The 25,031-nt window shown below is 39.1% G+C and overlaps 1 protein-coding gene across 1 annotated transcript; it reads left to right on the forward strand.

Moving 5' to 3' along the window:
• Window positions 1-9,235: 9,235 nt before the first annotated feature.
• On the forward strand, window positions 9,236-22,502 carry zgc:171775 (STKc_p38 domain-containing protein). The gene is made up of 12 exons (XM_031733950.2): window positions 9,236-9,567; window positions 11,084-11,213; window positions 12,040-12,098; window positions 14,721-14,832; window positions 17,523-17,552; window positions 19,294-19,341; window positions 19,456-19,570; window positions 19,687-19,758; window positions 20,530-20,609; window positions 20,793-20,871; window positions 21,119-21,292; window positions 21,457-22,502. The coding sequence occupies exons 1-12, from the start codon at window positions 9,434-9,436 to the stop codon at window positions 21,516-21,518; spliced, it is 1,095 nt and encodes a 364-aa protein (XP_031589810.1). The 5' UTR covers window positions 9,236-9,433; the 3' UTR covers window positions 21,519-22,502.
• Window positions 22,503-25,031: the final 2,529 nt, after the last annotated feature.

Consider the following 25,031-nt stretch of genomic DNA (forward strand, 5'->3'; position numbering starts at 1 on the left):
ATCCATTTGATTCCGGTTCTCAAAGTCCTGATTCGATTCAATTTTCCTCAGACAGTCAGAAATATTATAATTCTGATCATTTATCAGTACTGATACATGTGAGACTTCATCAGAATTGTGAACATCACAGCAGATGCCTTTGTGTGAAAGTAACTGAGAATAAAACACAGAAAAACATGAAGGAGATTTTCCTGGTCTGGCGTTTTATAGCAGATAACCTTAAAAATATTCTGCAATTTTGCATAATTTTAAAAGTTTAAATTTCTTCAGTATTGAACAGCAGAAATTAGGCTTTCTAGTCCGAGGACATTTAAGTGAAAAAAAGAAAAGAAAAGAAAACACAGCGCTGTAAACAACGGTAGACTGGTGGGTAATAAGCAAATGAATAATGCAGAAAACAGAGATTTGAGACGCATTTGCGACCAAATTGGTCGCACTCTAGAGCCCTGAGAGGTGAGTGGGCGTTTGCCTTGGCTGCACCAGATTTATGGAATAACCTTCTTATTGCTATCTGCACGTCTGATTCTATCCAATCATTTAAATCACGGTTAAAAGCCTATTTAACCTTGCCTTTCCTGCTCGTTGATGCCTGTATCTGAGCCCTAGACTTATTTGACCTTTTATACATATCTTTTATGGCTTTGTGCTAACATATTTTACTTGATACGCATTTTATGCTATTACTGTGTATTAGTGACACTGACCTGTTAGCATACTTGACACTTTGTTGTGGTCTTATTTAATATTTATAATATTTATGTCTTATTTTCTGTCTTTTATGTAAAACACTTTGGTGTACCGTTGGTTTTTATATGTGCTCTATAAATAAAGTTGTATTTTATTGTATTGTTAGTTTCAGCATGTTTCAGTTTACAAATGGCCCCATACAGGTGAACCAAGTGACACATATGACAGGGGAAGCAAAACAGAACATAACACAAACAGGACAAGAGCCTATCGAAAAAATAAAACAGGAAACTACCATGGAGACAGAGATACAGACTTAACAAACACAAAGGGAAAGTAAAAAGAGACATGACTGGGGAAATAGACAAAGAAGTAATAGAGAAAAAACATTAAAACCACTTTCAGAAAACTATAAGACCTGTTTGGAGGGTTATGACCCCCCCACAGCCTCGCTCAACCCCAGCGATTCCAAATGACCGGAAGTTCTCCTCAGCCTGACCTTCACGTACCGGAAATAACCTCCTGACTGTAAACCCCGGCCGCGATATATATATATATCATCACCTGTGTCAATTACAGCCATACCAATTATAACCACAACAATCAGAGACCTTAGAGCCAGACTCGATTCACAAACCGGTCAATAGACTATGTGCACCTTAGCCAGTGTTGGGGAGTAACGGAATACATGTACCGCCGTTACGTATTTAGAATACAAAATATGAGTAACTGTATTCCGTTACAGTTACCGTTTAAAAAGGTGGTATTCAGAATACAGTTACTTTGTTGAAATAAATGGATTACACGGCGGTACTTTCCTGTTTCATATTGTCGCGGGTCAGGACTGTTTGGGTTTGTTTGACAGCTGTTCTGTTGTTCCAGGCGGCAGCGTTACGGTTGCCATGGTTACAGGGTGACGCGCTCTCTCTGCGTGTTTCCTGGGTGAGAGGCGCTTTTTGTTGTTGTTGTTGTGCTAAGCTAAAGGCAGAATGCTACAGGCATGGCCCTAAAGAATGTAGCCTCATGGGCAGTGTAGTCCGTGCTGCAGCGAGAATGGACTACCATACACGTTATGTGTCTGTGAGCGAGGGAGGAGAGAAAGGAAAAGTCCGAGCTGTCACGGAGCAAAAAGCGGGAGCTGGAAGCATGTAAATATAATAATAACCACTGCAGCCAAGAAGAGTGCCTGACGAGCCCATTTGTAAGTAAGCTATTAAGACTCAACTGTACACTGTGTTCGTGTTTTCCTCCGGAAAAAATAAGTTCCGTTGGAGCAGCCTTTCAACGCCTCTCTCTGTCTCTGGCAAGCAAAGTTGACCCAGACAACAAAGTAAAGCTAGTTTTCGGCTACCAGCCCGACACGGAACCCACCGTATTAGCCAGAGGTCCCTTTAATACGGTTCGGAGCCGCGGACCTTCAGTAACAGTAATAAATCACAGCAATAGTACATTCACGTAGTTGTAAACAGCATGATAATATATTAAGTAATCCAAAGTATTCAGAATACGTTACTCTCATTGAGTAACGTAACGGAATACGTTACAGAATACATTTTGGGGCATGTATTCAGAATACATTTTAAAAGTAACCTTCCCAACACTGACCTTAGCATATGCTACTTCCGGTGGGGAAACTCCTGTAAGGCGCTTTGGGTTTTTTTTAGAGAATAACACCCTCCCTCCTACTCTTACTCAAGGTCTCATAACACTTATTCCAAAACCAAACAAAGACTTACTTTTTATTGATAATTGGAGACCCATCTCCCTGCTCAATAATGACTATAAGATTATGGGTTTAATACTTGCTAACAGAATTAAAGAGGTCTTGGACAAAGTTATCAATGAGACACAATCAGGCTTTATGAGAAATAGACACATTTCTAATAACATTAGACTGGTTTTGGATTTACTTGATTACTCTGATTTGGTACCTGACAATAGCTTCATTCTCTTCCTGGATTTTTATAAGGCTTTTGATACAATTGAACATCAATTTATTTTCCACTCTTTGGAAAAATTTGGCTTTGGAGAGTTTTTCTGTAAAGCTGTCAAAACCTTATACACAAATGGCAATAGTTCTATTAAAATGATTAACGGCTCCACCCCGAGATTTGACCTGAAATGTGGTATTCGCCAAGGATGTCCTATTTCTCCATATTTATTCTTACTTTGTACACAAATTCTTGCAACTAATATTTCAAACAGTGTTGTACAAGGAATCACCATAGCTGATAAGGAGCTCATCATCAGCCAGTTAGCTGATGACACCACACTCTTTTTGAAGAATGCAAACCAAATCCCTCTAGCCCTTAGTGTGATTAGTGATTTCTCTGAGGCCACTGGTTTATGGCTAAATCTAAAAAAATGTTAGCTTTTCTTTTAGAGTTACTAGCAAATAAAGACTGCCCTGCAAATACTATCTGTAATATTTCTGTCAAACAAGAAGTCACATACTTGGGACTGTTAATATCCAAAGACCAAAAATCAAAATGCTCTTCAAACTTCACTCCAACCCTAAAAAAGTTCAACCAGTGGCTGCAAAGGGACTTAACTTTGAAAGGTAGAGTGTTAATTACTAAAGCTGAAGGGATAACCTGATTAACATATGCTGCTCTCTCCTTACACCTGGATAAGAAAATTAGTAAAGATATTGACCGCATGCTCTTTAATTTTATGTGGAAAAACTGTACGCATTATATTAGAAAAACTGTTGTGATGAATAACTACGAATCAGGTGGGCTTAACTTTTTAGACTTTTCTACTTTAAATAACACTTTCAAAATAAATTGAGCTAAACATTTTCTTAAAAACCCTACCTCTATCTGGAACTTTATACCATATCATATTTTCTCCCGTTTTGGTGGCTTTCATTTTATTTTAAATTGTAATTACAATGTTGAGAAACTCCCTGTAAAACTTTCATCCTTCCATAAGCAGGTCCTCTTAGCGTGGACCCTCATTTATAAACACAACTTCTCACCACACAAATACCTCATCTGGAACAACAGAGATATTTTATTTAAAAATAAATCACTTTTCCTGGAAATTTGGGTCCAAAATGGGATCCTATTAGTGGCTCAGCTGGTTAATAAAGGGGGACAACTACTTACTTACAACGAATTTCTTGCACTATATAATTTTCCAGTCAGTGTTCAGGAATTCTCAATGGTGCTTGGTGCCATACCCTCAAGTAATTTAATGTTATATAAAAACACTGACCTCTCAATATCTACCTCAGTCACTCTCCCTGATCCAGCTGAGTCAGCAGTGGGAAAAATCTGCTTTTCACAGGAACTTGGTAACAGCAATAAGAGAATACGTAGTTTATTCCAAGAAGATATCGTCTCTCTCCCATATGTAATATCTTACTGGAACCGATATGTTCCAGATATCAAGTGGAAGACAGTCTGGATGATCCCCCATAAATATTTGATTGTAAATAAGGTGAAGGAAGTTTCATTTAAAATTCTACATAAATGTTATCCAGCCAGTCACTACATGGTAAAATTTGAAAGAGACATAAATACTAATTGTACTTTCTGTGAGGATCATCCAGAAACTGTGACACATATTTTTTGGTACTGTTCTTCTACACAGAGATTCTGGAAGGAATTTAGCAGGTTTGTTATTGTCCATATTTTGAGGGAGTTTTCTTTATGATGGGAAAATGTTTTATTCTGTTTCTTTAAGTTCCCCAAGAAGAATGATAAATGTTTTTTTATAATAAATTTGTTAATACTTTTAGCTAAATTTTTTATCCATAAATGCAAGTTTACTAATAAAACACCATATTTCTGTCATTTTCTTAAGGATGTGGAAATGTATATACAATCAATATCAGACTCCACCAACAAAAAGGCTCTCAAAACAATATATATCTGTGATATATATGTGCGTGTATTCATATAATTATTGTTTTTTTCTTTTTACCCCTGGTTTTGTGTGTTCATGTTCTGTTCTTTTGTATACTTCATCTGTTCATAGGTTGTATACTCATTGTTTGTCAAATAAAGTTCTTTAAAAGAATAAAGGCGCTTCGTTTTCGGTGTGATTTTCGCACCTTGTTTTTTTTGCAAAAAAGTCAACCAAATGGATGAATCAAGCGGTGATTTACATTTCTCAAGATGTCTTGAGCATTTACCGAATACATCTGTAGATGACGTTCATCGACTTGTCGATACTTTTCCGATACTTGTCTATAGTGTTCTCGTTTATCGCGGGGGTTATGTTCTAAAAATAACCAGCAATAGGTGAAATCCGCAAAGTAGCCAACTTTATTATTATTATTATTTTTTTTTTTACAATTATTTTATATGTTTTAAGGCTGTAAAACCCCTCACTACACACTTTATACACTTTTCTCAGACAGGCATCAACATTGTCCCACTTTTCTCTCTCGTTTAAACACTCTCAAAGTTCAAGAAAAAAAAGTCCAGTATTATAGAATGAAACCGAAGATCAAAACCAGTTTTCAGTCCCAAACATTTATTTGAAAAATAAACATACAGTATATATGTTTTTTTCTATAAATAATAATGACGGATTTTAGAACTAATCAATTTAACTTTAAGCTTAATTGCTTAATTTCAGCTTAATGCACTTTATAATCCGGTGCGCCGTATGGTCCCAGAAGTCCAACTTTTTTTGTGCGATGCTTATCTTCCTCTGCCTTTTGGGTGCTACCGCAGCTGCCTATGACGGTGCAAAACGTTTCGCAGACATTGTTTTTTGTTGGGGAGAAAACTTACAAACATACAGTACAGCACTTCAGAGTCACACTGCTAGCGATTGATGTAGCGATTCTGTACTGTACAGGCGAGACGGCACGGAGGAGATCGACAGTGATCTACAGCTGATCAGGACACACTGCGCTTAAAAAAAAAAAAAAGCATGCAAAATTGCACTAAAAACATGCGCGAAACAGCGAGACTGTGAAAGGTGCACCGCATTATAGCGAGGGACCACTGTAATTGTGAAGATAAGTCACAACATACCCTTTGTAAATACAAATATATAGAGACATCTGGGAAACATCTGGCTTTGATTATTGTTCATCTGTAGTTTGAATGCTGGACATTTCCCTCTTTAAATCATAAGAACTGTCACTATACAGAGATGTGCTTCTGAGTGTGGATGATGTGTCTTCTGATTTTGTAATGCAGTTTTGCTTGTGTTGAGTAATGTAAACAACCAATTGATCTACACGCTTCAAACGTCAAAATTGATCATTTGGTTTTTTATGACACAGCACACCTCCTGCTCTTTTGAACTTAACGCGATCTCTCCGTTTTCGTATTTTGGACATGATTTTGGAGTCCACCTTCGCAGTAGCGATTGACCGCAAAATAAAGCTACTGGAAATGTACAACCCTACATCCGGTCTTAAAACAAGAAATTAGCATTTTCTCGTGCACAGGGTGTATAACCGTTATAAACAGAAAGCTAGATTAGCCAAAGTGCCATTTCACCACGCTTTCCTACCTACTCTGTCAGTCCATTAGTTTGTGCAATATAAAATGGAAATGGAGACACACAGTTATGAGAGAGGAAGCAGTGTGAGGATTGGGCAGGGGGTGTAACTGAGGAGCACAGTGTGAGGAATACCACATACCAATGCACAGAAAAATGATGAGATATGAGCAGCAGGTATACTGAGAGAAAATCTGTATCACATGACTTTTTTCAAAACTCGTCATCCTTACAGAACACCTACATAATCATCTCTGGAGAGCATAAGTTCGGTGTCCCCTTAGTAGATGTGGTTGGGGAGGAATACTTGCAATCGTTGCCATTGTCAAACAAGTAATTAACCAAAGAGAATACCTCAGTTCATTGTATGTATGAAACTGGACAACAGCTCAAGAAGTCTGCGAGTTAATTTCATATCACTAACCCAGCCACTTATACTGTCTGAGAAATACCTACTCGTGTTCTAAAGAGACATATTTATAGGTATTTACCCATTTGTAAATCTGTTTAACATTTTCTGAAATATATTACATCCTGTATGAGCAACTATGGATTTCTGCGCTCTGAGTGAAAACCAGCACAAAACACCCTTTGATCTCTCCTGGTTGCAAGAACTTTAATAGCAATAGAAAGCAACATTTGGAAAAAGGGGCATATATTGTTTATAAGAATCAGATGTGGATGTTGAAATCTAGGTGCATTTTGTATCAGTATTCCACACATTATCCATCCATCCATCCGCTTCCGCTTATCCTTTCCAGGGTCGCGGGGGGCGCTGGAGCCTATCCCAGCTGTCATAGGGCGAGAGGCGGGGTACACCCTGGACAGGTCGCCAGTCTGTCGCAGGGCCAACACACAGGGACAGACAACCATTCACGCTCACATTCACTCACACAGTCACACCTAGTGACAATTTGGATTATCCAATTAACCTATCCCCTCAAACTGCATGTCTTTGGACGGTGGGAGGAAGCCGGAGTACCCGGAGGGAACCCACGCAAACACGGGGAGAACATGCAAACTCCACACAGAAAGACCCCGGTCTGATGGTGGAATTGAACTCAGGACCTTCTTGCTGTGCGGCAACAGTGCTAACCACCGTGCCACCGTGCTGCCCCCCCACACATTATGTTTTACTAATTATTCCTACGGAAATGAGAAGCTGATCAGCAGTACAACTGACTTTGACAAATTAGTAGAAAAACCACAAAAAGTAAAGAAAACAACAGCAACAACAACAAAACCTCTATAACTGCTATGACTGCAGAAGCCCATTTGTCCAGTACATACCTGTGAAAGTGCACTTGCTGGCATCTCTGGTATACAGAAGCCTGGTTCAGTAGGGTAAATAAGGGATCTCGTCTCTTCCGTACTTAATGAGAATTGTGTATCTGTCAGTCATGTCTGGCACATAACACACCAGGTAGGTCCCATCATGGTTGTAATGGATATTTGCCTTCTTGGGCTCAGGCAAGACATGAGGGAAAATTAGAAGAAATACTTAAGCCCCCTCCCCCTTTTTAACAGCAGCAGATGGAGTACATTTCAACACTATACACTTAAGACGCTCTTCTCTCACAATTGTATTTCTTAATACTACTAAAATACCATTCAGCACCTGTGATAGGTTGTCCTCTATGCGTGATGTTGAGGTTGTACGTGCCAGCCTCATATGGGATGTACTCCACACTGCAGCTGCCATCCTTGTTGTCAGTTCAGGACATTTTGGCCTCAGATGGACTTTCCATTGGTAGACCAAGGCCAACAGTACCTGCTCCTCTGCACAGGGAAGATGATAGAGTTTTACAGAAAACAGGTTTGTGACACTTCACCATGAATCCTTCATAAATACCTGGTTTCCACTGTGAACTTGTTGGTGGTGCCACCTTTCAGACAAGGGCCATGCAGAGATTTTTTCTATATATTCATATGAATCAGAAAAGCCAAAAGGGAACTCGAACATTATAGCTGCAAATGCTGTTGATTAATGCACAGTTTACATAAGTAAAAAGAAAAAAACAACAACAATGTGTTTGCTCCTATAACAACACTCACCGAGAGCTCCCCTTACCTCAGACTCTGTGTCTGACTCAGAGTCCATCCACATTTCATCCTGGCCCTCCGCATCAGCTCTTTGCTCATGCTGAGAAGCGTTGGTACAAGCCGAACAGTCTCGATGATGTTGGCCCCGTTATCTGTTACAACGAGCAGCACCGTCTCTTCCCTTACAGCGCACTCTGATCAATTCAGCGGGCGATGGCCTACCCGGTATGCAGTGTTGCCAACTCCTCAGTAAGGAAAATCGCTATTGGCTGTCCTAAAAGTCGCTAGAAGTCGCTAAATGACGTCATCACCTAATTTGCATAATTGGTCACGCTAATATAATTGTAACCTATGTCGTTGGAGAGAGAAATAACATCGTGGAAGAGACATAAAGTGAGTAAAAAACGTCCTAAATGCATTTAGAGTTTATTTAGAACTACAAATTAAATTTCTTTTAGCAATTATTGTTTTTTTAATGTCACAATTCCAACCCTGCTCCTTTACCCGGGCTTGGACCGGCAAAAGTGACCCGAAATAGGCACTCTGGTGGAGTTACTTTGTGTGTGTGTGTTTATAAGTAGTTTTAAACCTTGTGATCCACAAAACAGCATAAGAGTAAAAGATTAAAAGAAGAACTGACTGCGTTACAGCACCCGCTGCTTGTTGAGAGTAAAAGCGATACGCGCTTTCACGTCTTTTTTTAGCGACTTTTTATAGAAAAAAAGTCGCTAGGGGGTCTGAAAACTCGCTAAATATAGCGACAAAGTCGCTAAGTTGGCAACACTGCCGGTATGTGGGTTTTCCATTCGGTGCCAGTTAGGCAAAAACTGGTGGGCCTGTCCTCCAGGTGCGCGGTAAAAAGAAGCCGACACACCCATGAAAGATGCCGTTAATCCCCTTTTGCTTCAGCCTGCTACACAAAGAACTTCTGGTTAATGCTCGCTATCTCTGTCTCGTCCTGGGGGGTGCTGTGCTCTGTGTCACAGTGGCATATATAAAGGTCCAGATTTGGCTCGGCTGAAAAGGTATATATGGTTTTACAGCTCAGGTCAGACAGGCACGAGCAGATAACCCTCGATTCAGCTGCTCACGTGACCGGGGGCAGGCTACTAGGACGCGTGGGCGTGTCTCTATGCGGATCCTACCCTAGAGCTCACCTGTCAGGTTGCAAGACCGAGGCTGTGAAGAACTTTCTTGGTCAAAACCCGACTGGAAAACAAAACAAAACAGCGCTATGGAGTCTCCAGTGAAGGATTCCCCGGTGAGACCGGGTTTCCACAGAATGGAGATCCAGAAAACGACGTGGGACGTCCCGCATAGATACGCGAACCTGCAGGCCATCGGCTCCGGAGCTTACGGGACAGTGTGGTGAGTTTACCCGGGCGATGGCGACAGTGCAGACATAATTTGTATCGCTCCTTTCCCTACTGTGTACAGAAAACTATAAAGTTGTTTTTGTTGTGTTTTTTGGTGGCCTACGATTAAGTTTAAAACTGCCATAAAAGGCTAAACATATTAAACTATTATTTGACGTGGTTTAGTACCAACAACGAATTCATCCCCTCTAGGGAAGTATTTATTATGGCGTTTTTAAACACAAAATGTAAAAACAACAACAACAAAAATAACAAAAAGATCCAACTCCAACAATCATAAATGATTTGGAAAACTGGTAAACATGTTAAAGTGTGTGGTAATATAATGATTTTCCATTAGGTAATGTTGCGTTTTAAAAACGGCTTAGTGTGGCTTCATTTCTCTCTGCTTAGTCTGAATATATTTAAATTATCTTCTTGAAATGTTTTTCACTAAGGTTTCTGAATTTCTTGGAAATTCGTTTGGCTCCCTGAATGGGTCTAGCTGGCTTTCTCATCTGTTAACAGAAACACAATTGTCCCCCTGAGGCCACTCAGCAAGTCAATGCAGGTTCTCTGATATGACAAGAATCTCTCCACTAACACAGAAGAACCCAGCCTGCAGGAATCCAGGATATCCCAGACATGGCTCTAGCTAATGATAAGCTACTGACAGACAGAATCGTATTACTGATATTATCATAAAGATTTTGATTAGTGTTGCAGAATACGTGAATACTTTTCGAACGCTGCATTTCTGGCTTTACAGATAAATAGGTCACATAATCAAAGGCAACATAACATAATGTAAGTTAATGCAATGCATCGTAACAATGTAATGTTGCATTACGTAACATGACCTGATGTAAGATAATCTAATGTAACATAACATAATGTAATGTAACATAAGGTAACATGACATAAGGTGACATTATGTAACAAGATAGTTATGTTAGGGTTGGACCTATTCTGGGTTATTTTTTAGGCATTTACGGTGCAGTACAGCGCTGGTAAGTGTTATTTGGACCACATGTGGCCCAAATATCCCAACACACCCGACCGCTGGCATATATAAGGCAGACCTGCAATGGATTTGAGGTGACTTTTGTTGTGATTTGGTGCTATATAAATAAAATTGAATTGAATTGAATTGAATTGAAATTAAACCACAGTCAGTCAAAACCAGATGTCCTGCATAGGAAACTGCAAATGTGGGCTACATATGGACCAAACATTCATCTCTATGTTTGGGAAATTTTCATGGCTCATTCAGAGCTCATTTCCAAAAAGCAGCAATACTTATCAGTGTTTAGTTAATGAATGGATTGGTCAGCCATATGAAATACATGTATTGTATTAGTTGTTGTGTCAATGTATGACTCTATTAGTTCAATGACTTTATCAGCTCACTGATTTTTTTAGATTAGATTAGAATATTCAGCACCGAAATTAGTACAGATTAATAGCAGTGCTAGATTACAATGGCCACTGTGTTTTCAATCACTGAGTCTGTGGTTGGTCCCATTTAGCTCTGCCATCGACCAGAAGACCAAGGAGAAGGTGGCCATCAAGAAGCTCTACCGGCCTTTTCAGTCCCTCATCCACGCCACGCGGGCCTACAGAGAGCTCAGGCTGCTCCGTCACATACAGCATGAAAATGTAAGAAAAGTCAATGAAAATAAGATGATTTATTAACATGAAGCATTATAATCCCTGTCATACAGTAGGTGTTTATGCTTAATCCTTACTCAGACAGGAAGGTCAGACTCTAGCATGACAGAAACATCTGAATTTGTCATTTTTCTAAGATGTAAATTTGTAATTTGAATGACATTAGAAGAACTCTAGTATATCAAATTAGTGCTGTCAAAGTGACTCTGTTGGGAAAGATACAGATGAGTTACTTATAACCTTTGCTCTTTCTTCTCCTGTCTGGAAAAAAAGGTCAATTTTGAGGATAAGCACACTTTGTTGACCCTTCAACAAAAGCCCCATAATCTCATCAGTGGGCCTTGATGAGCTGAGACTGTTGTGTATTGGTGGAACCCTCATGGCTCAGTATTTTCCTTGAAAAACATTTAAATGAGTTTCAGCTTTGCTTCCATTGACATGTGGAAACATGTTTAAAAATGTGAATCACTTGTTGTTGTTGTTTTTAATTCAACAGAGGGGCTTTTTTTTTTTAACAATTTCTAACCATCACACTTTATTTTTAGATAATGCAAAGATGTTCAAAGTTGGATCCCTTTGATGTTAAATGACTCATTGTAACAAAGATTTTACTTTTATTTACAGCTTTGAAAACAGGAGTCACAAAGTCACAAAAACCCAGAACTAGTAGATTTTACTACCTATCCTACTACTAACACTGAACTGTATGTGACCCCCTGACAAATATAGAGCTCCTGAAGTGTTTCATACACTGTAAGTCTGTTCTTGAGCTATTGGTGTTTTACTAATTTCCTCACTGTGTTTTTCCTTAAAGGTGATCTGCCTTCTTAATGTCTTCACACCTGACCCCACACTGGAGAAATTCCAAACCTTGTAAGTTGAAAGTCAGGAGTAGCATTCTCCCGCTAGTTGTTGCAACTTGTTGAGACCCCGCATGCATGTGTGCGCGTGCATGTGCGTGTGTGTGGATGGATGTGTGAAAAGTTCAAAAAAGCTAGTGTGAGAGCAAGCTGATTCTTGTTTGTTTTGGCTGTCTTTTTAGCAGTTGTCCAACTGTGTCTCCACATGTAAAAAGCTTCAAATGCGCTATTCAGCTCCGTTGATTTGAACAAAAACAGAATGCAGTGACTTACAAACCCTGTGTTTTAAACCCAAAATAATACAAACACAATATATCAGATGCTAAAAGTAAGTAATTTTGATTATTAACCTCCTAAGACCTGAACTCTTCCATGGCATGCATCTTTAATTTCTCTTTGCTATTTGGGCTGATTGGGACCTGATGAATGTTAAAAGAAAGAATTACCTGATTTTGACACTAGCAACACATTTCAGCAAAGTATGTATCTATAATGTTAAAAACATACTGGGTGAAACATCTGACACTGTCATGGCAACAGGTCAGTAACACAACTGTGTTAAAAAAAATCCCAAAGAGTGCAAGTCTGTCAGGAGTAAAGATTGGAAAGGGCTTCACCATCGTGACAAACTGTGTAAGACGCAACTTCAACAGTTTAAGAAAATGTCCCTCAGTGTATTTTGCTATCAATTTGTGTGTTTCATCATCTACAGTACATAATATCATTCAGAGAGTCTGGGTACTTCTCAGTATCTAAGGATGGGACTGGAAAAATAATATTAAATGGCCAGGATCTTCAGGCTCCCATGCAGAAGCAGATTTAAAGCAGGCACAGCTGTGTAGAGGAAATCAGAGCATGGGCTTATTAAGCAACAGACATGAAAAAAACTGTCAGCATTTACAGCCTGACCTCTCTTAGGTAAGCTTTCTTTTAGTAGTCTTCAGGAATAGTTCTCCAGGCTTCTTGAAGGACGTTCAAAGCTCTTCTTTGTACATTGGCTGCCTTTCGTTCTGCTCTCTGTCAAAATGATCCCTCACAGTGCTCTAGTCCATCAATTTAAACAGCACCATCTCTCAGGTACTGTGTCAGGTCTTTGCTGGTGTTTTTTTTCCTACGACTTCGCTTTCAGATACTTTGTCCTTTGTCCTCCACTTGTTCAGTTTCTTCAAAACTTTAAGGACTTACTGCACATCATGTCAGGATTTCAGCTAAAGGCTCTTTGGGACTCACCCTGTTAGTGCAGAAATACTATTTTATGCCTGTTAAACTGTGTAAGCCAACTTAGGCCAACTAAAACATTAGAGCATATAATGCACTTTGTGACAGGCTGCTGGTCCATATAACAATTTAAAATGAGTTCTTTGCTCAGTTGTCTGTAGACACAACACTAATTCATCCTGGTTTGAGATTTTTTTTAATGCCTGAATGACTCATAGGTCAGTGTTAAGTGTCTTAACGAACAAAAAAAGCATTCCTCTGCTTTTGTGCTCATTTTCAGTCCAGTCACTTATAAGGACTGGACTGAAAATATGTGAAAAAGCAGCCAATGGCCAAAGTTGATGCAAAAGAGAAGACGCAGCTGAAAGCAGTCAACGACAGGTGAAGACAATGAATGCAGGACAATGAACAGAGAGCAAACCTCTGCTTAAAAACGTTGCATATTATTGAACATTGAACACAAATCAATGTAAATATGCCAGACTTAGCCAGAAGGCTACCTTTCATCTCAAAAACAATAAATAAAGAATTGAGCAAACCATCAGACAATGTACAACAATGTAGTCCAGACAAAAAAATACACAAAATAATACAATGAAATGCAAAACAACAAATAAATAAAAACATATAACATTACACACATGAGTTACAGCTGCAGTACTGTTCCAAATCTCACTACAACTTAACTTTAACTGATAAACCCTGTTTACTGACTGCTGTCTGTCTGATGTACAGACAAGAGAAAACTAACCTGCTAAGTGTGACAGTGTAGCAATACCACGACAGACCCGATGACCACACGTTCATGCTTTTGAGCATTTAACACATTTTTTCTTCTGGTTGCTGTTCACACACTCGGCTACAGCTCCACAGCTCACAGCTGACACATACACCACCACAACAACAACATACTGACAGACAGCACAGCCTTTTATGCTGGCGAGGTGCATCTATCTCCCCTGCAGCGGCACTGCGGACCACGCCCCGCCACAGACAGGGAATAACCAAAACACAGCAAACACTGAGACACGAAGGCTATGACTATACAGCATACACAGGAGGACAAAAACACTCACTCAGAGACGGGACAAAGGTAGGCAAAAGGCGCAGATCCTGAGGTCATGAGATAACAGTAACATCCAAGCATGAACTGAAATGAAAGAAAATTACAATGACTAAAACCCATCACAGCAAACAGTGCCAGGGAAATTTAAAAACATTTCACTTTGCAAAGTCACTGCTGTTCATTTCAGTTTCCACATTTCTAAACACATTTGTTTCAGGAAGAGGGGGTGCGACACAGTGGTAAATGTGTCGCACCCCCCACATGCTGGTTTACATTGTCTTTGTGCTTTAAATGATTTGTAAACCGCTGCTTTTAACAACTGGCCTCTCACTCTTGTTCTTTTCCCTCTAGTTATATGGTAATGCCCTTTGTAGCCCAGGATCTGGGCCACATTATGAAGACCAAGAGATTAAGCAATCGCATCGTCACATACCTGTTCTACCAGCTTCTAAGAGGCTTGAAGGTGAGTGCTTCCTTGATTTTTATCACTGGCTTAATGAAGACTATAACATTTTCTCAGTCGGGAGGCTGTTTAAGTGTGATACATTGAGCTGAAAGTGTTTACTGGAGCGTAATCTCGCTCTCAGTCAAGCAGCGAGGGATGAAACCAGTGACAGTGCCAGTGTTGTGTAACACTTGTGGAAAGGTGAGCTGTGAGGTGCTGCTTTTTGAGGTGTACTTCTTTCCATGCTGACGTCTTAGTAAAATCATGACGGCAGGTTGAAAATGGCTAATTCCGCATCTGTTTTTTTCCCTTCATCAGAGGCATCAGTCTCATTTGTTACTTTGATAGACGGCCTAATCTTGAAGAATCTGTCTCAACTTATTGTACTGTCTATAACTAGGATGCAGTATATCTGGATCCAAGTCATGCCATAGATATGAACATATGAACATGCTTTCCGAGATGAGCGCCTCTCTGTGGTTTGTATGCTGTGACTTTTTAAAAGCCAGATTGTCTAATTAGTGTTTTAATGAAATCACCAGGTTTGCTAGTTGCAAGCAGTGTTGTTCTGTTTTCATGTTAAAAACTCAATTATAGTAGGTTTAACATTGAATTGATAAAGAAAGGAGAGGTACAGCTTAATGCAGTTGTAAGCTCCTCTGAGCTTTCACCCTCCTACTCCTCCATGACTTCACCTGACAGCTGTAAGTTTGACTCCCCTGCAGACATTATTCTTTTTACCCTTATCAAGGGCATTAAGATGATTGGTCACTTTGATCGACTGCCAAATTATCATTATGATTATTATTATTATTATTATTATTATTATTATTATTATTATTATTATTATCATTGTTATTATTATTGTTATTATTTAATTAACTATGCAACCTGGTTGCATAACTACTGCCTGATGTAATCAGACTGCCTGCGGTCATTGTGGTTGTGGCTAGCGTTGTTCTGTTTTCTTGTGAAAAAGTCCCTGCTCACAAATTGCTTCTCATCCACAATGGGCACTGGGTGCAGTCACTTTAACCCTGCTCAGTCTCCCTGAAAGCTGGTTTGTCCTTTGAGCTTTCACCTTCTTGCTCTGGCCCTCCTCAACATCATCCCCAGACGGCTATACATCTGTCTCACTCACAAATAGGAGTTAGTAAGTTCTGCTGACCAATATAAGAGACATTGTACAAAAGTTTTGTTTTGAAAGAGTTTAAATTACTCTACAAGCTGAAATACTACTGAAGATAAGAACCTAAGGTTGAAGAAACCATCAGCTAACCTCCCTTGCAGCCATGAAATGCAGAAGCTGCAATGCTCATGATTTTTAAATGAAAGTTGATGCGCTCTGTTGCACCAACCCCCCAAAATGTGGCATCAAAAGGAAAGCCAGGATGTCCTCTTGACACTACAGTAGGACTCTGATACGTTGCATAATTTCTGGTTGATGGAGAGGTTTCAGACTCATGTCGCTCACAGAGGACAAGAATGAATTGCTGGGTCTTAGGAGTATATGGAATAGAATAAACTGACATTTATATATTGCTTTTCTAGTACTTCTGACCAGTCAAAGTGCTTTAGGCTAAACACTTCAAACACTCTATCTGCCTCAGATCCATGGCCAATTTAGGATTGCTAATTAGACCAGCATGCATGTCTGAGATCTGTCGGATTAACCCAGAGTCCCTGCAGGAAATTCACACAAGCACAGAGAGGACGTGTAAGCTCCAGTTTGAAGCATGAATCTTCTTGTCGTGAGGCGATAGTGCTAACCACTGCACCACTGTGCCGCAGTCAGCAAGTAACAAGTCTGAACTGAATGCTTTAAGGTAATAAAAGACTGCATCAACAGCAGCAGCACAAGGTGAAACATGCAGAGTGAAAAAGAAAGACAGTTTCTTAACATGACGACATGAATGTATTCGCTCAACTCTGTATTCTCAGATATTTATTGAGAAACATGAACAGTCTCTATGTCTTCAGACCGTAGTTGTCATCGTCCTCTCAGGCCTTTTGCTGTCACTGAGCTGAGGGGATTCCTAGGTTTTAAGAATGACCCAGATTGTTGGTTTTCGATGTCTCTCTGACAGGTTTGCTGTGTTCAGCCTAATGATGGTTTCCTTTACTTCTTTTTTCCTCATATTGGGAGTCCAGTGAACAGCTATCAAATACAAGTTGGAATCAAATTCAGATCTGCTTAATCGGCCTCACCTGGCCATGAACTACTTGTCAGAAAATTTTCCAATCACCACTGAAAATGGAGGACTGTATATAAATATGATGTCTCCTCAACACTTAATGGCATATTTGTTAAACCTTTGATAAATCTTTATTCTGCGCTACACAAACTGAAATAAATCTTGCAAATTAAGATAGCAGTTCTGCAGTCTATATTATTTAAATGTAAACTGTGTTTATTTTAAACACTCAGGAGCACACCCAGCCTGTGTGAATTCTGGTTTCAAAGTGAGAAACAATGCCAGCTTTGTGTCTTTGAATTTAACTGCCAGAATCTTTGATAGCAAGATGTTTTCTTCTTGTTATCAGTGCTTCTGTGACATCACAGCAACTGGGTTTTGCGGGTGTGGGTGGAGGCTTTGTTTACAGAGTAGTAACTGCCTGCTATATTAAACATTACTGTCTGTGTTCAGCTGATCTACACATGCTGTATTATGCTGTGGGTGTAAACTGTTTCTTCTCTTTCTTCACAGTACATTCACTCTGCAGGGATCATTCATCGGGTGGGTATATGAACATTACTGAATGTTAGATTTGCTGCATTCTCAGAATCATGTTTGCCTCTAAAGTGCTGTTAGAAGAATAGTTTGGCATTTTGGGAAATCTACTTTTTAAATTTCATCCTGGACCAGTATGACGTTCGAGCTAGCTAACACTTTAGTTAGCTTTGCATAAAGATTGGAAATATTCAGCAGAAACTACCTTACCTGGGTCAGTGTCATTGTTTTGTTTTGTTTCTTTTTTAGCAAAGAGGACAGAGACCTGCAGCCAGCATAATGAAACGTAGGACTCATTGCTCATAGCGTTAGCACCCATGTAGTATGTGGTCTAACAACTCAGCCTTTCTACTTGATTTTAACACATTACACCTCTATTTTTAATGACAGCAGTGTCTGAATCAAACAATATTTAAAAAAGTCGCATGAGAGTAGACTTCATCACAATTCCTAACCTATTTTCAGATCTTTCAGAACTCTTTACTGAGATGACAGTGGCCTGCATCTCCTTGGATGTTTCAATGTTTCACTGTGAATTTGTGGATCGCTGGAACCTTAGGCCGTTTTAACATATAACTCCTGACAATTTGAGGAGGAGGGGGGGGGGGGTCGGGTTCAGATATTTTTCACAGTTATCCCTTCTGTCACACTGCAGGATTGGACAATCACAGTGCTATCGGGTCGGGTAAAGTGTAGAAAAGTTTAGGGCTGGAGTGCATGTGTGAAAACAGTTTCAAGAAGAGCTTAGTAACCCTTTTCACACTGAGCTACTTTATGTTTCTGAAAATTGTCCAGTGAAGTGATTTTGGCATATTTACTCTTTGTCACACAGGCACTGTTAGCCTTAAAGCTACAGTCCAGAGTTTAGACATAGATAATGACATTTGAGCACAAACTTCACATTAAAAAAAGATGTATAAGATAATTTGGTATAAAGTTGTATTGTATTAATAATTTTTAACATGAAATTCTTAGACGTAAAATGAGAAAAAATACTATTTTTCCATTTTCATTCAACTTTCATGCCAGACTGAAAAAAATGCACATTTTTCATTTTTGAGACCTACTGTCTTTGAGGAATCTAATAATTCAGGTTCATTTTGAAATCTGCTCAAAGGCATTAAAAATGAAGCTACCTAACCCAAAGTATCAATGCACAATTTTGTATACATAAAAATAAATGGAGCAAAATAATTAAGAGTAATAAAAGAGGGAGAGTAACTCATTTCATGCGAATAGTCTTGCAAGGCAACATGTGAATCAGTTTTTGTGTTTACATTTAAAAACATTGTCCTCTGTGTTTTGGCAGTGTTTCAGAAATAATTTTCTTCCACATGAAAATGAAAAGTAGACATTTCTGAGATGTCATTGCTTTTTACCAGCATTAAGGTAAAACTGTAAGTACAAGGTGTACACAGCTCTTGGAATGACCCACTAAACAGAAAAACATTACCTGATACAAACATGGCCACTTTCTCATCCCTGTGCATCCTTTATTATAGCTCCTCCTTTAACATTTGCCTTCTCTTTGAACATCTTTAATGACCACACACCGACTTTACTAATTTCCAGGTCAATGGAGGAAACAAGGAGTTATATCTTAGAGAAATGAGAAAGGCCCACAGTAACTGCTAATACCCAAAAAGGATGCAAACATTCCTTTCTCTCTAAGTAAAGAAGCCATTCAGAGTGTTGAACATGTTGAACTGGGTTTTTTTTTGTATTATTTTAACTTAATGTCTTGTAGGATCTGAAGCCTGGTAATCTCGCTGTGAATGAGAACTGTGAATTAAAGGTAAGATGAAAGAAAAAAATGTGTATACAGTCAAAATCAGGAGTTAAAATAAAATAGGCAAAGCATTTCATTTTAACTGTAGATGAAGATGCAACAAAATATCTCTGATCTCAGATTCTGGATTTTGGCCTGGCAAGACATACAGAGAGTGAAATGACTGGTTACGTTGTAACACGGTGGTACCGAGCACCAGAGGTCATATTTAACTGGATGCACTACAGCCAGACAGGTAATGATGTTGTCTACCTTCAAAGCAAATAGTAATTTGTTTAAGATATAAACAGACTGTTGCAACATGCTACGATGTGCTAATACTCAGGTCCTTTTTTGAACTCTTCTCCACAGTGGATGTCTGGTCAGCTGCCTGTATACTGGCTGAAATGATCACTGGCCAGGTGCTTTTCCGAGGACAGGACAGTATCCACACATATATTTTAATGAAACTCTGGATGCTCAGTTATGGGAGACACAACCCAGCATGTTTTCTGGTTATTTTAATGTTAAGAAAATAAAAAAAAAGTCAGGTGAAGCACTGTAAAGGTTTGTTATTCCTGGTGTCTCAATGACCAAAAAACTGAGAGTATGTTATTGCTAAAATCTACGTCTATATTATGTCATTGCCCCAATCTTGACTCAAGAGTTGGTGATGTTTGCAGGAATATTTAGTCAGTTTTTTATCTATTAAGTCCAACTTACATCACTCAAGTCTAATGCTAAAACTTTTAATAAGGTAGTAATAATAATAATAATGATAAGGGAAGAAAAGACTGCGGGAACAACAAAGATATATTTTTTAATAGTCCCTTTTGAGGAAGGACAGCACTGAACTCTTGAGTATGTGATGATGAAATCTGGCCTCCCTTCGAAGAACATAGCACGCTTTAATACTTCCCTTAAACATTTTAATGAACAGCTCCCAGAGAACTGGACACAATAGGAAGTCTTAAAGGTAACTGGGTTTTTACCTTAGATAAATGATCTACTGTACATAAAGGATGGATGTGGCCATCGTGCTACTGACCATTTGTTTTGGACTTTGTATTTTAAAGCTTCACTAGCACCATGTTAGTGTTTTGGAGCCATATTTATTTGAGAGTGCTTTCAGCTAATGCTGGCAAGCTTACTCTGCCAACAGATCTACCTCGTGCATGTTGAATGTTCACGGCCTTTCTTAACGAGCTTGTTCAGGTATCGATCAGCTGAAGAAGATCCTCCGTCTAACAGGAACTCCAGACTCCTCCCTGGTGCAGAAGATGCAGAGTAAAGATGTGAGTTTTGCAGTCTGGTGTTTTTAAAAGGCTGTGGAGCTGCGACAGCTGTTTCTGGAAGGGCTTTGTCTGCGTGCCTTACTTTTTACACTCTCCATGTGTTGCAGAGATTTCAGTTTGGCTGTTGCTGCTGATCTTTTCTGTTTTATAAAGCTCTAACATGGAAACAAATGTGTGTTTCAGGCACAATCATATGTGCGAGGTCTCCCTCCACAAAAGAAGAAAAACTTCAAGGAAGCGTTTCCAGGCTTGGATGACGGTGGTGCGCTGCTTTATTTTATTCAATCTTGAATAGTTTTCTTTACAAAGATGTACCCTCACACTCCACTTAGATTAAAGCTCAAACCAGATATTTAAAGTATGCAATGTATGCATATGTGTATATGGAGAGCGTGGCTGCTGAATCCAATGACGCACATTTTACATGTGTGATGAGTAGATTTTACTGCAGTGAATCTTTGAATTAAAAAAAATCAGCTTTAAAGTGTTTTGTGTCTTGATACATCCAGTTATAGACCTGCTGGAGGGGATGTTGCTGCTGGATCCTGAGGCCAGGCTGACAGCTAAGCAGGGACTGTCCCACCCTTACCTGGCTGAATATCACGACCCAGACTGCGAACCAGACGCTGAGCCCTATGACGACTCCTTCGAGAGCCTGGAGCTCGCCATTGGCGAGTGGAAGAGTAAGTGCAGGTGTTATGTAGGAGAATGGAGATGATGGAAACTTTGACAACATGTGAAGACATAATTTATCAGTACTGTGTGTGTGAAATGAACAGAATTATAATACTATCCAAATTTCAGTCATATTTTCATAACACTGCTTTCCTTTCTTTTTTCCGAACAGGTCTGATCCACATGGAGATCATGACCTTTGACCCTGACCACCCTAGTATGACGGCCATGTAGACCCCTTCAACTGTTTAGGTATAATATATGCACAAAGTGAAAATTTGTCATATAGCATCTTAAACGTGTTTTTGGTGCATCTGATGTGTATTGCAGTTAAAATGCATTTCAATACAGGGCAGCTTTATTTTGTATGGCGGCCTCTACAGGACAATAGAGTCTGTAAGAAGTAACGATAAGAGTAATATTCTTTCATTGTGGATTGCTTTGGTACCTTCACTATGCAATGAAAACAAATGTGTTTGCAAGTGTTGCTGCAGGTAAAATACATTTGTGATTCAAATGTAAGTAAGCTTTAGGAAATGCAAAAATGTTATGTTGGAACTGGTGCATGTGGATATTATTTGTTCAATGATCTGTGGTGTTTGTAATAACTTAAACCACATTTAGAATGAAAGGCAAACAAAATAAAATACAAGTTCATGAAAAGCAGTTCATACTTAACATATTTCCTTTTAACAACATTGCAACATTTGTTTGTTACGCTGAAGCGGTGTCTGCTCATTTCAGTAAGGATGAAATGTTTGGGGTTTTTTTTTTTTTTATGGCGTATAGCTTTAATTCAAGGTTTTCATCTGTAAAACGTCCTGTGTCAGAATGTTTGGAAAGGAAATGCTAATTAATAAGTTTAGAAGATCCAGTCCAAGACTCCTTTCACATTCAATAACAATTTATTTCACTTATCACTGAATTGTCAGTGGGAACAGACGTGTGACAAAGTCAAGATAAGGTTCATAAGTACAGAGGTTTATGGTTAAAAGCTAGTTACAGTCACTTTACATGGGTGTATTTGTCTTTCTGTATGTTTTTGTGTCTTGTATTCACAACAAATATGGGTATATTGTGCAGTGTTACTCTCTTCATTTCATAATGATCCGAATCATTTACACTGTTGTGTTTATGTTTGTTTTTTTTGTTACTTCTCTTCTGATTTCAAGAAAAAAAAATATTTCAATAAAAAAATAAAAGGAGCTGTCTGTTTTCTATTGTGGTTTCAGTTTGGTTTCTGTAGAGGGCAGTATAGCATTACAGGTACGAAGCACAAAGTTACTCCATGGTGGCCTATACCTGAAGTTTCATATCTTACACATACTACTACTACTACTACTACTAATAATAATAATACTTTTTCCCCCTTTTTTGCCTGTCCCATCCAGCACTGTTTAAGAATTAAAGGACAATAAAAATGTCCAACATATTTTATTTTCCCAAGTAGATCACTACGGCTTTGCCATACTGGTCCACTTGATTGATCTTTAGTATTTATTTGATTTATTTATTTTTTACTTTTCAATTATTACAATTGGAACAGACATGGTTGGGGGATAGGAAAGGGAAAGAAAAACAGGGGAAGCGGGACAGAGAGAAAAGACACTAAAAATCTGCTGGATGTTTTCAGCTGGAAAACAAAAGAAAGCAAAAAGAGAACAACACGGTAGGGAAAGCAAAGCAGCAACCTAGATAAGCATAACTAACAGCAAATAATAAATACTGAATGCTACTGAGTGGCACACAAGACTGTCAACGGACGATATGCTTAGAGGCAGCAGCCAAGGAAGATAGTGTGTGTCTGTGAACACCCGTGTGCGTGAGTGCGCTTGTACTCAGAAGGTTTCTTCATGTAACTATCTAATATAAGGTGTGGGGAGCCATAACTCTCCTCCCCAGGACATGAACCACCAGGCCCCAGACATCTAGAGGGCCCCCAGAGCACAAGAGCCCAAGGAGGACCACCAGAGGGGCATCCTCGCCACCCTCATAGAAAAGAGCTGAGGAGGAGCCTTGCATCCTCGGGCAGGTATTCCTATAGAATGTATATAAACGATGGACATTGTGTCTGCTAACATTTTAAAATCAGGTGTCACTGCGTAAAACTGAGGGATACTGCAAGCTCATTTGTGATGAAGTATTCTAATTGTGAGCCAATACTTCATCCTCATGTCTGACTGATCTACAAAATGATCTTCTATTCAAAGAGCTGAAAGTAGCAGTTAACTCAACTCACTGTGCTGGCCATTAAAAAAAAAAAAAAATTTAAATGCAGCTTTATTTCCTGGTCAGCCCAACATGCAGTTTACCTTACTTGTTGTACCTCACCCTCATTGGTCAATGAGGGTTGAGCAAATCCCACCAATCTTGGAAGTAACATTTCTTCAGGGAATCGCCACAGGACAGCTTTCCCTCTGCAGGATGTCACAGACTGCAGCCGTGGTGAATAACAGCAATTCAACAAGTTGGAACAAGAAGCTGCAGATCTCACCTTCATAGGGAATTCTGATGGAGATGATCGAGCATGTGTTTGACATTCTGTAGGAATATTTCTAGTATATATTCACGACTGTTTTATTTAGCTTACTCATTGAGGCTAAGGTAACTGCTGACCTTAAGGGCAAAAATACAATATACTTGTTTTTGTTTGCGTTGTCTGACTTAATCCCCCCCTCTGGTATCAAAGCCAACAGTTTATATACCCGATACTCTTATGGTTGATTCATCACTAACTTTTGGCCATAGCACTATTCAAAACACAACAATATCTATGCTCATCCACCCTGTCCCAATAATGTCCCAATTTTTCTTTATAATGCTTTCAGGACAAGTCTCTCTGCTGTAGCATGAAGCAAAGTGAAGTTTATGAGTTTGCTCTGTTTTGGTTTACAGCTGAGTGCTTGGCTGCTCCAGAGACAAAACTTTGCTGTGAGCCAGACTTTGATATATCTTCTCTGTATGAAGTATGAAGTCAAGAGATTGGATTTAGAAATCCAAGCTGTGCTAGAAAGGACGTGGAGCTGGAGATGCTAAGATTTTGAGGAGAGACAACATTAGAAACATCAGTACATCAGAGGAACAGCTGTAAAAGAGGGCCAGTGGAGATGGAGAGAAAATAAGCCACACATGTTTTCAGTTCAGAAAGAGTGCGTGCACTGGTGTAATTCAAACAAATGGATTTATTTTGATTTATTTTCCTCCTTATAAAGGTGCAGGTAGTGCAGATTTCAAAAGGTGAGGGCTCCCTCCATCTTTAATCCACAGTCTGAGGTGCAGAGCAACAACACTGTTTTTTAAAACTTCAATCATGATCATAAAAAAAGATGAAAAAACCCACAACAGTCCAAACTGTTTCAGTTTTACCTCTTTTGAAGTTACAGTGTAAGTACTAAAATATAGATGTGATCTGTGTGTGCACTGTGGTGCAGAATAAAGCTGAAAACCTGATAATAAAAAGAAAGCAGTGAAAATGTGGCACACAGGATTTCCCAGTTAAAAAAAAAAACATGAGAAATTGAAGAAACTCCAATCAGTCTAATATGTGCTGCAGTGCTGCAGCAGAGCTAGGTTGCAATGCACAGCATTTAATGAAGGTAGTGGAGGGCCATGTGTACTGCTTTCAATCAGGAAGTGCAGCTTTGTTAACATAAGTGCTCCTTATCTTCTTGGCTGCTGCCAAGGAAAAGTTTACATAAAGAACAAAGCAAATGTGTTTTACTGATACTGTGGGATTTACTCCTATTA

This window comes from Oreochromis aureus, linkage group 20 (genome assembly GCF_013358895.1).
Source record: "Oreochromis aureus strain Israel breed Guangdong linkage group 20, ZZ_aureus, whole genome shotgun sequence".
NCBI classification, from domain to species: Eukaryota; Metazoa; Chordata; class Actinopteri; order Cichliformes; family Cichlidae; genus Oreochromis; species Oreochromis aureus.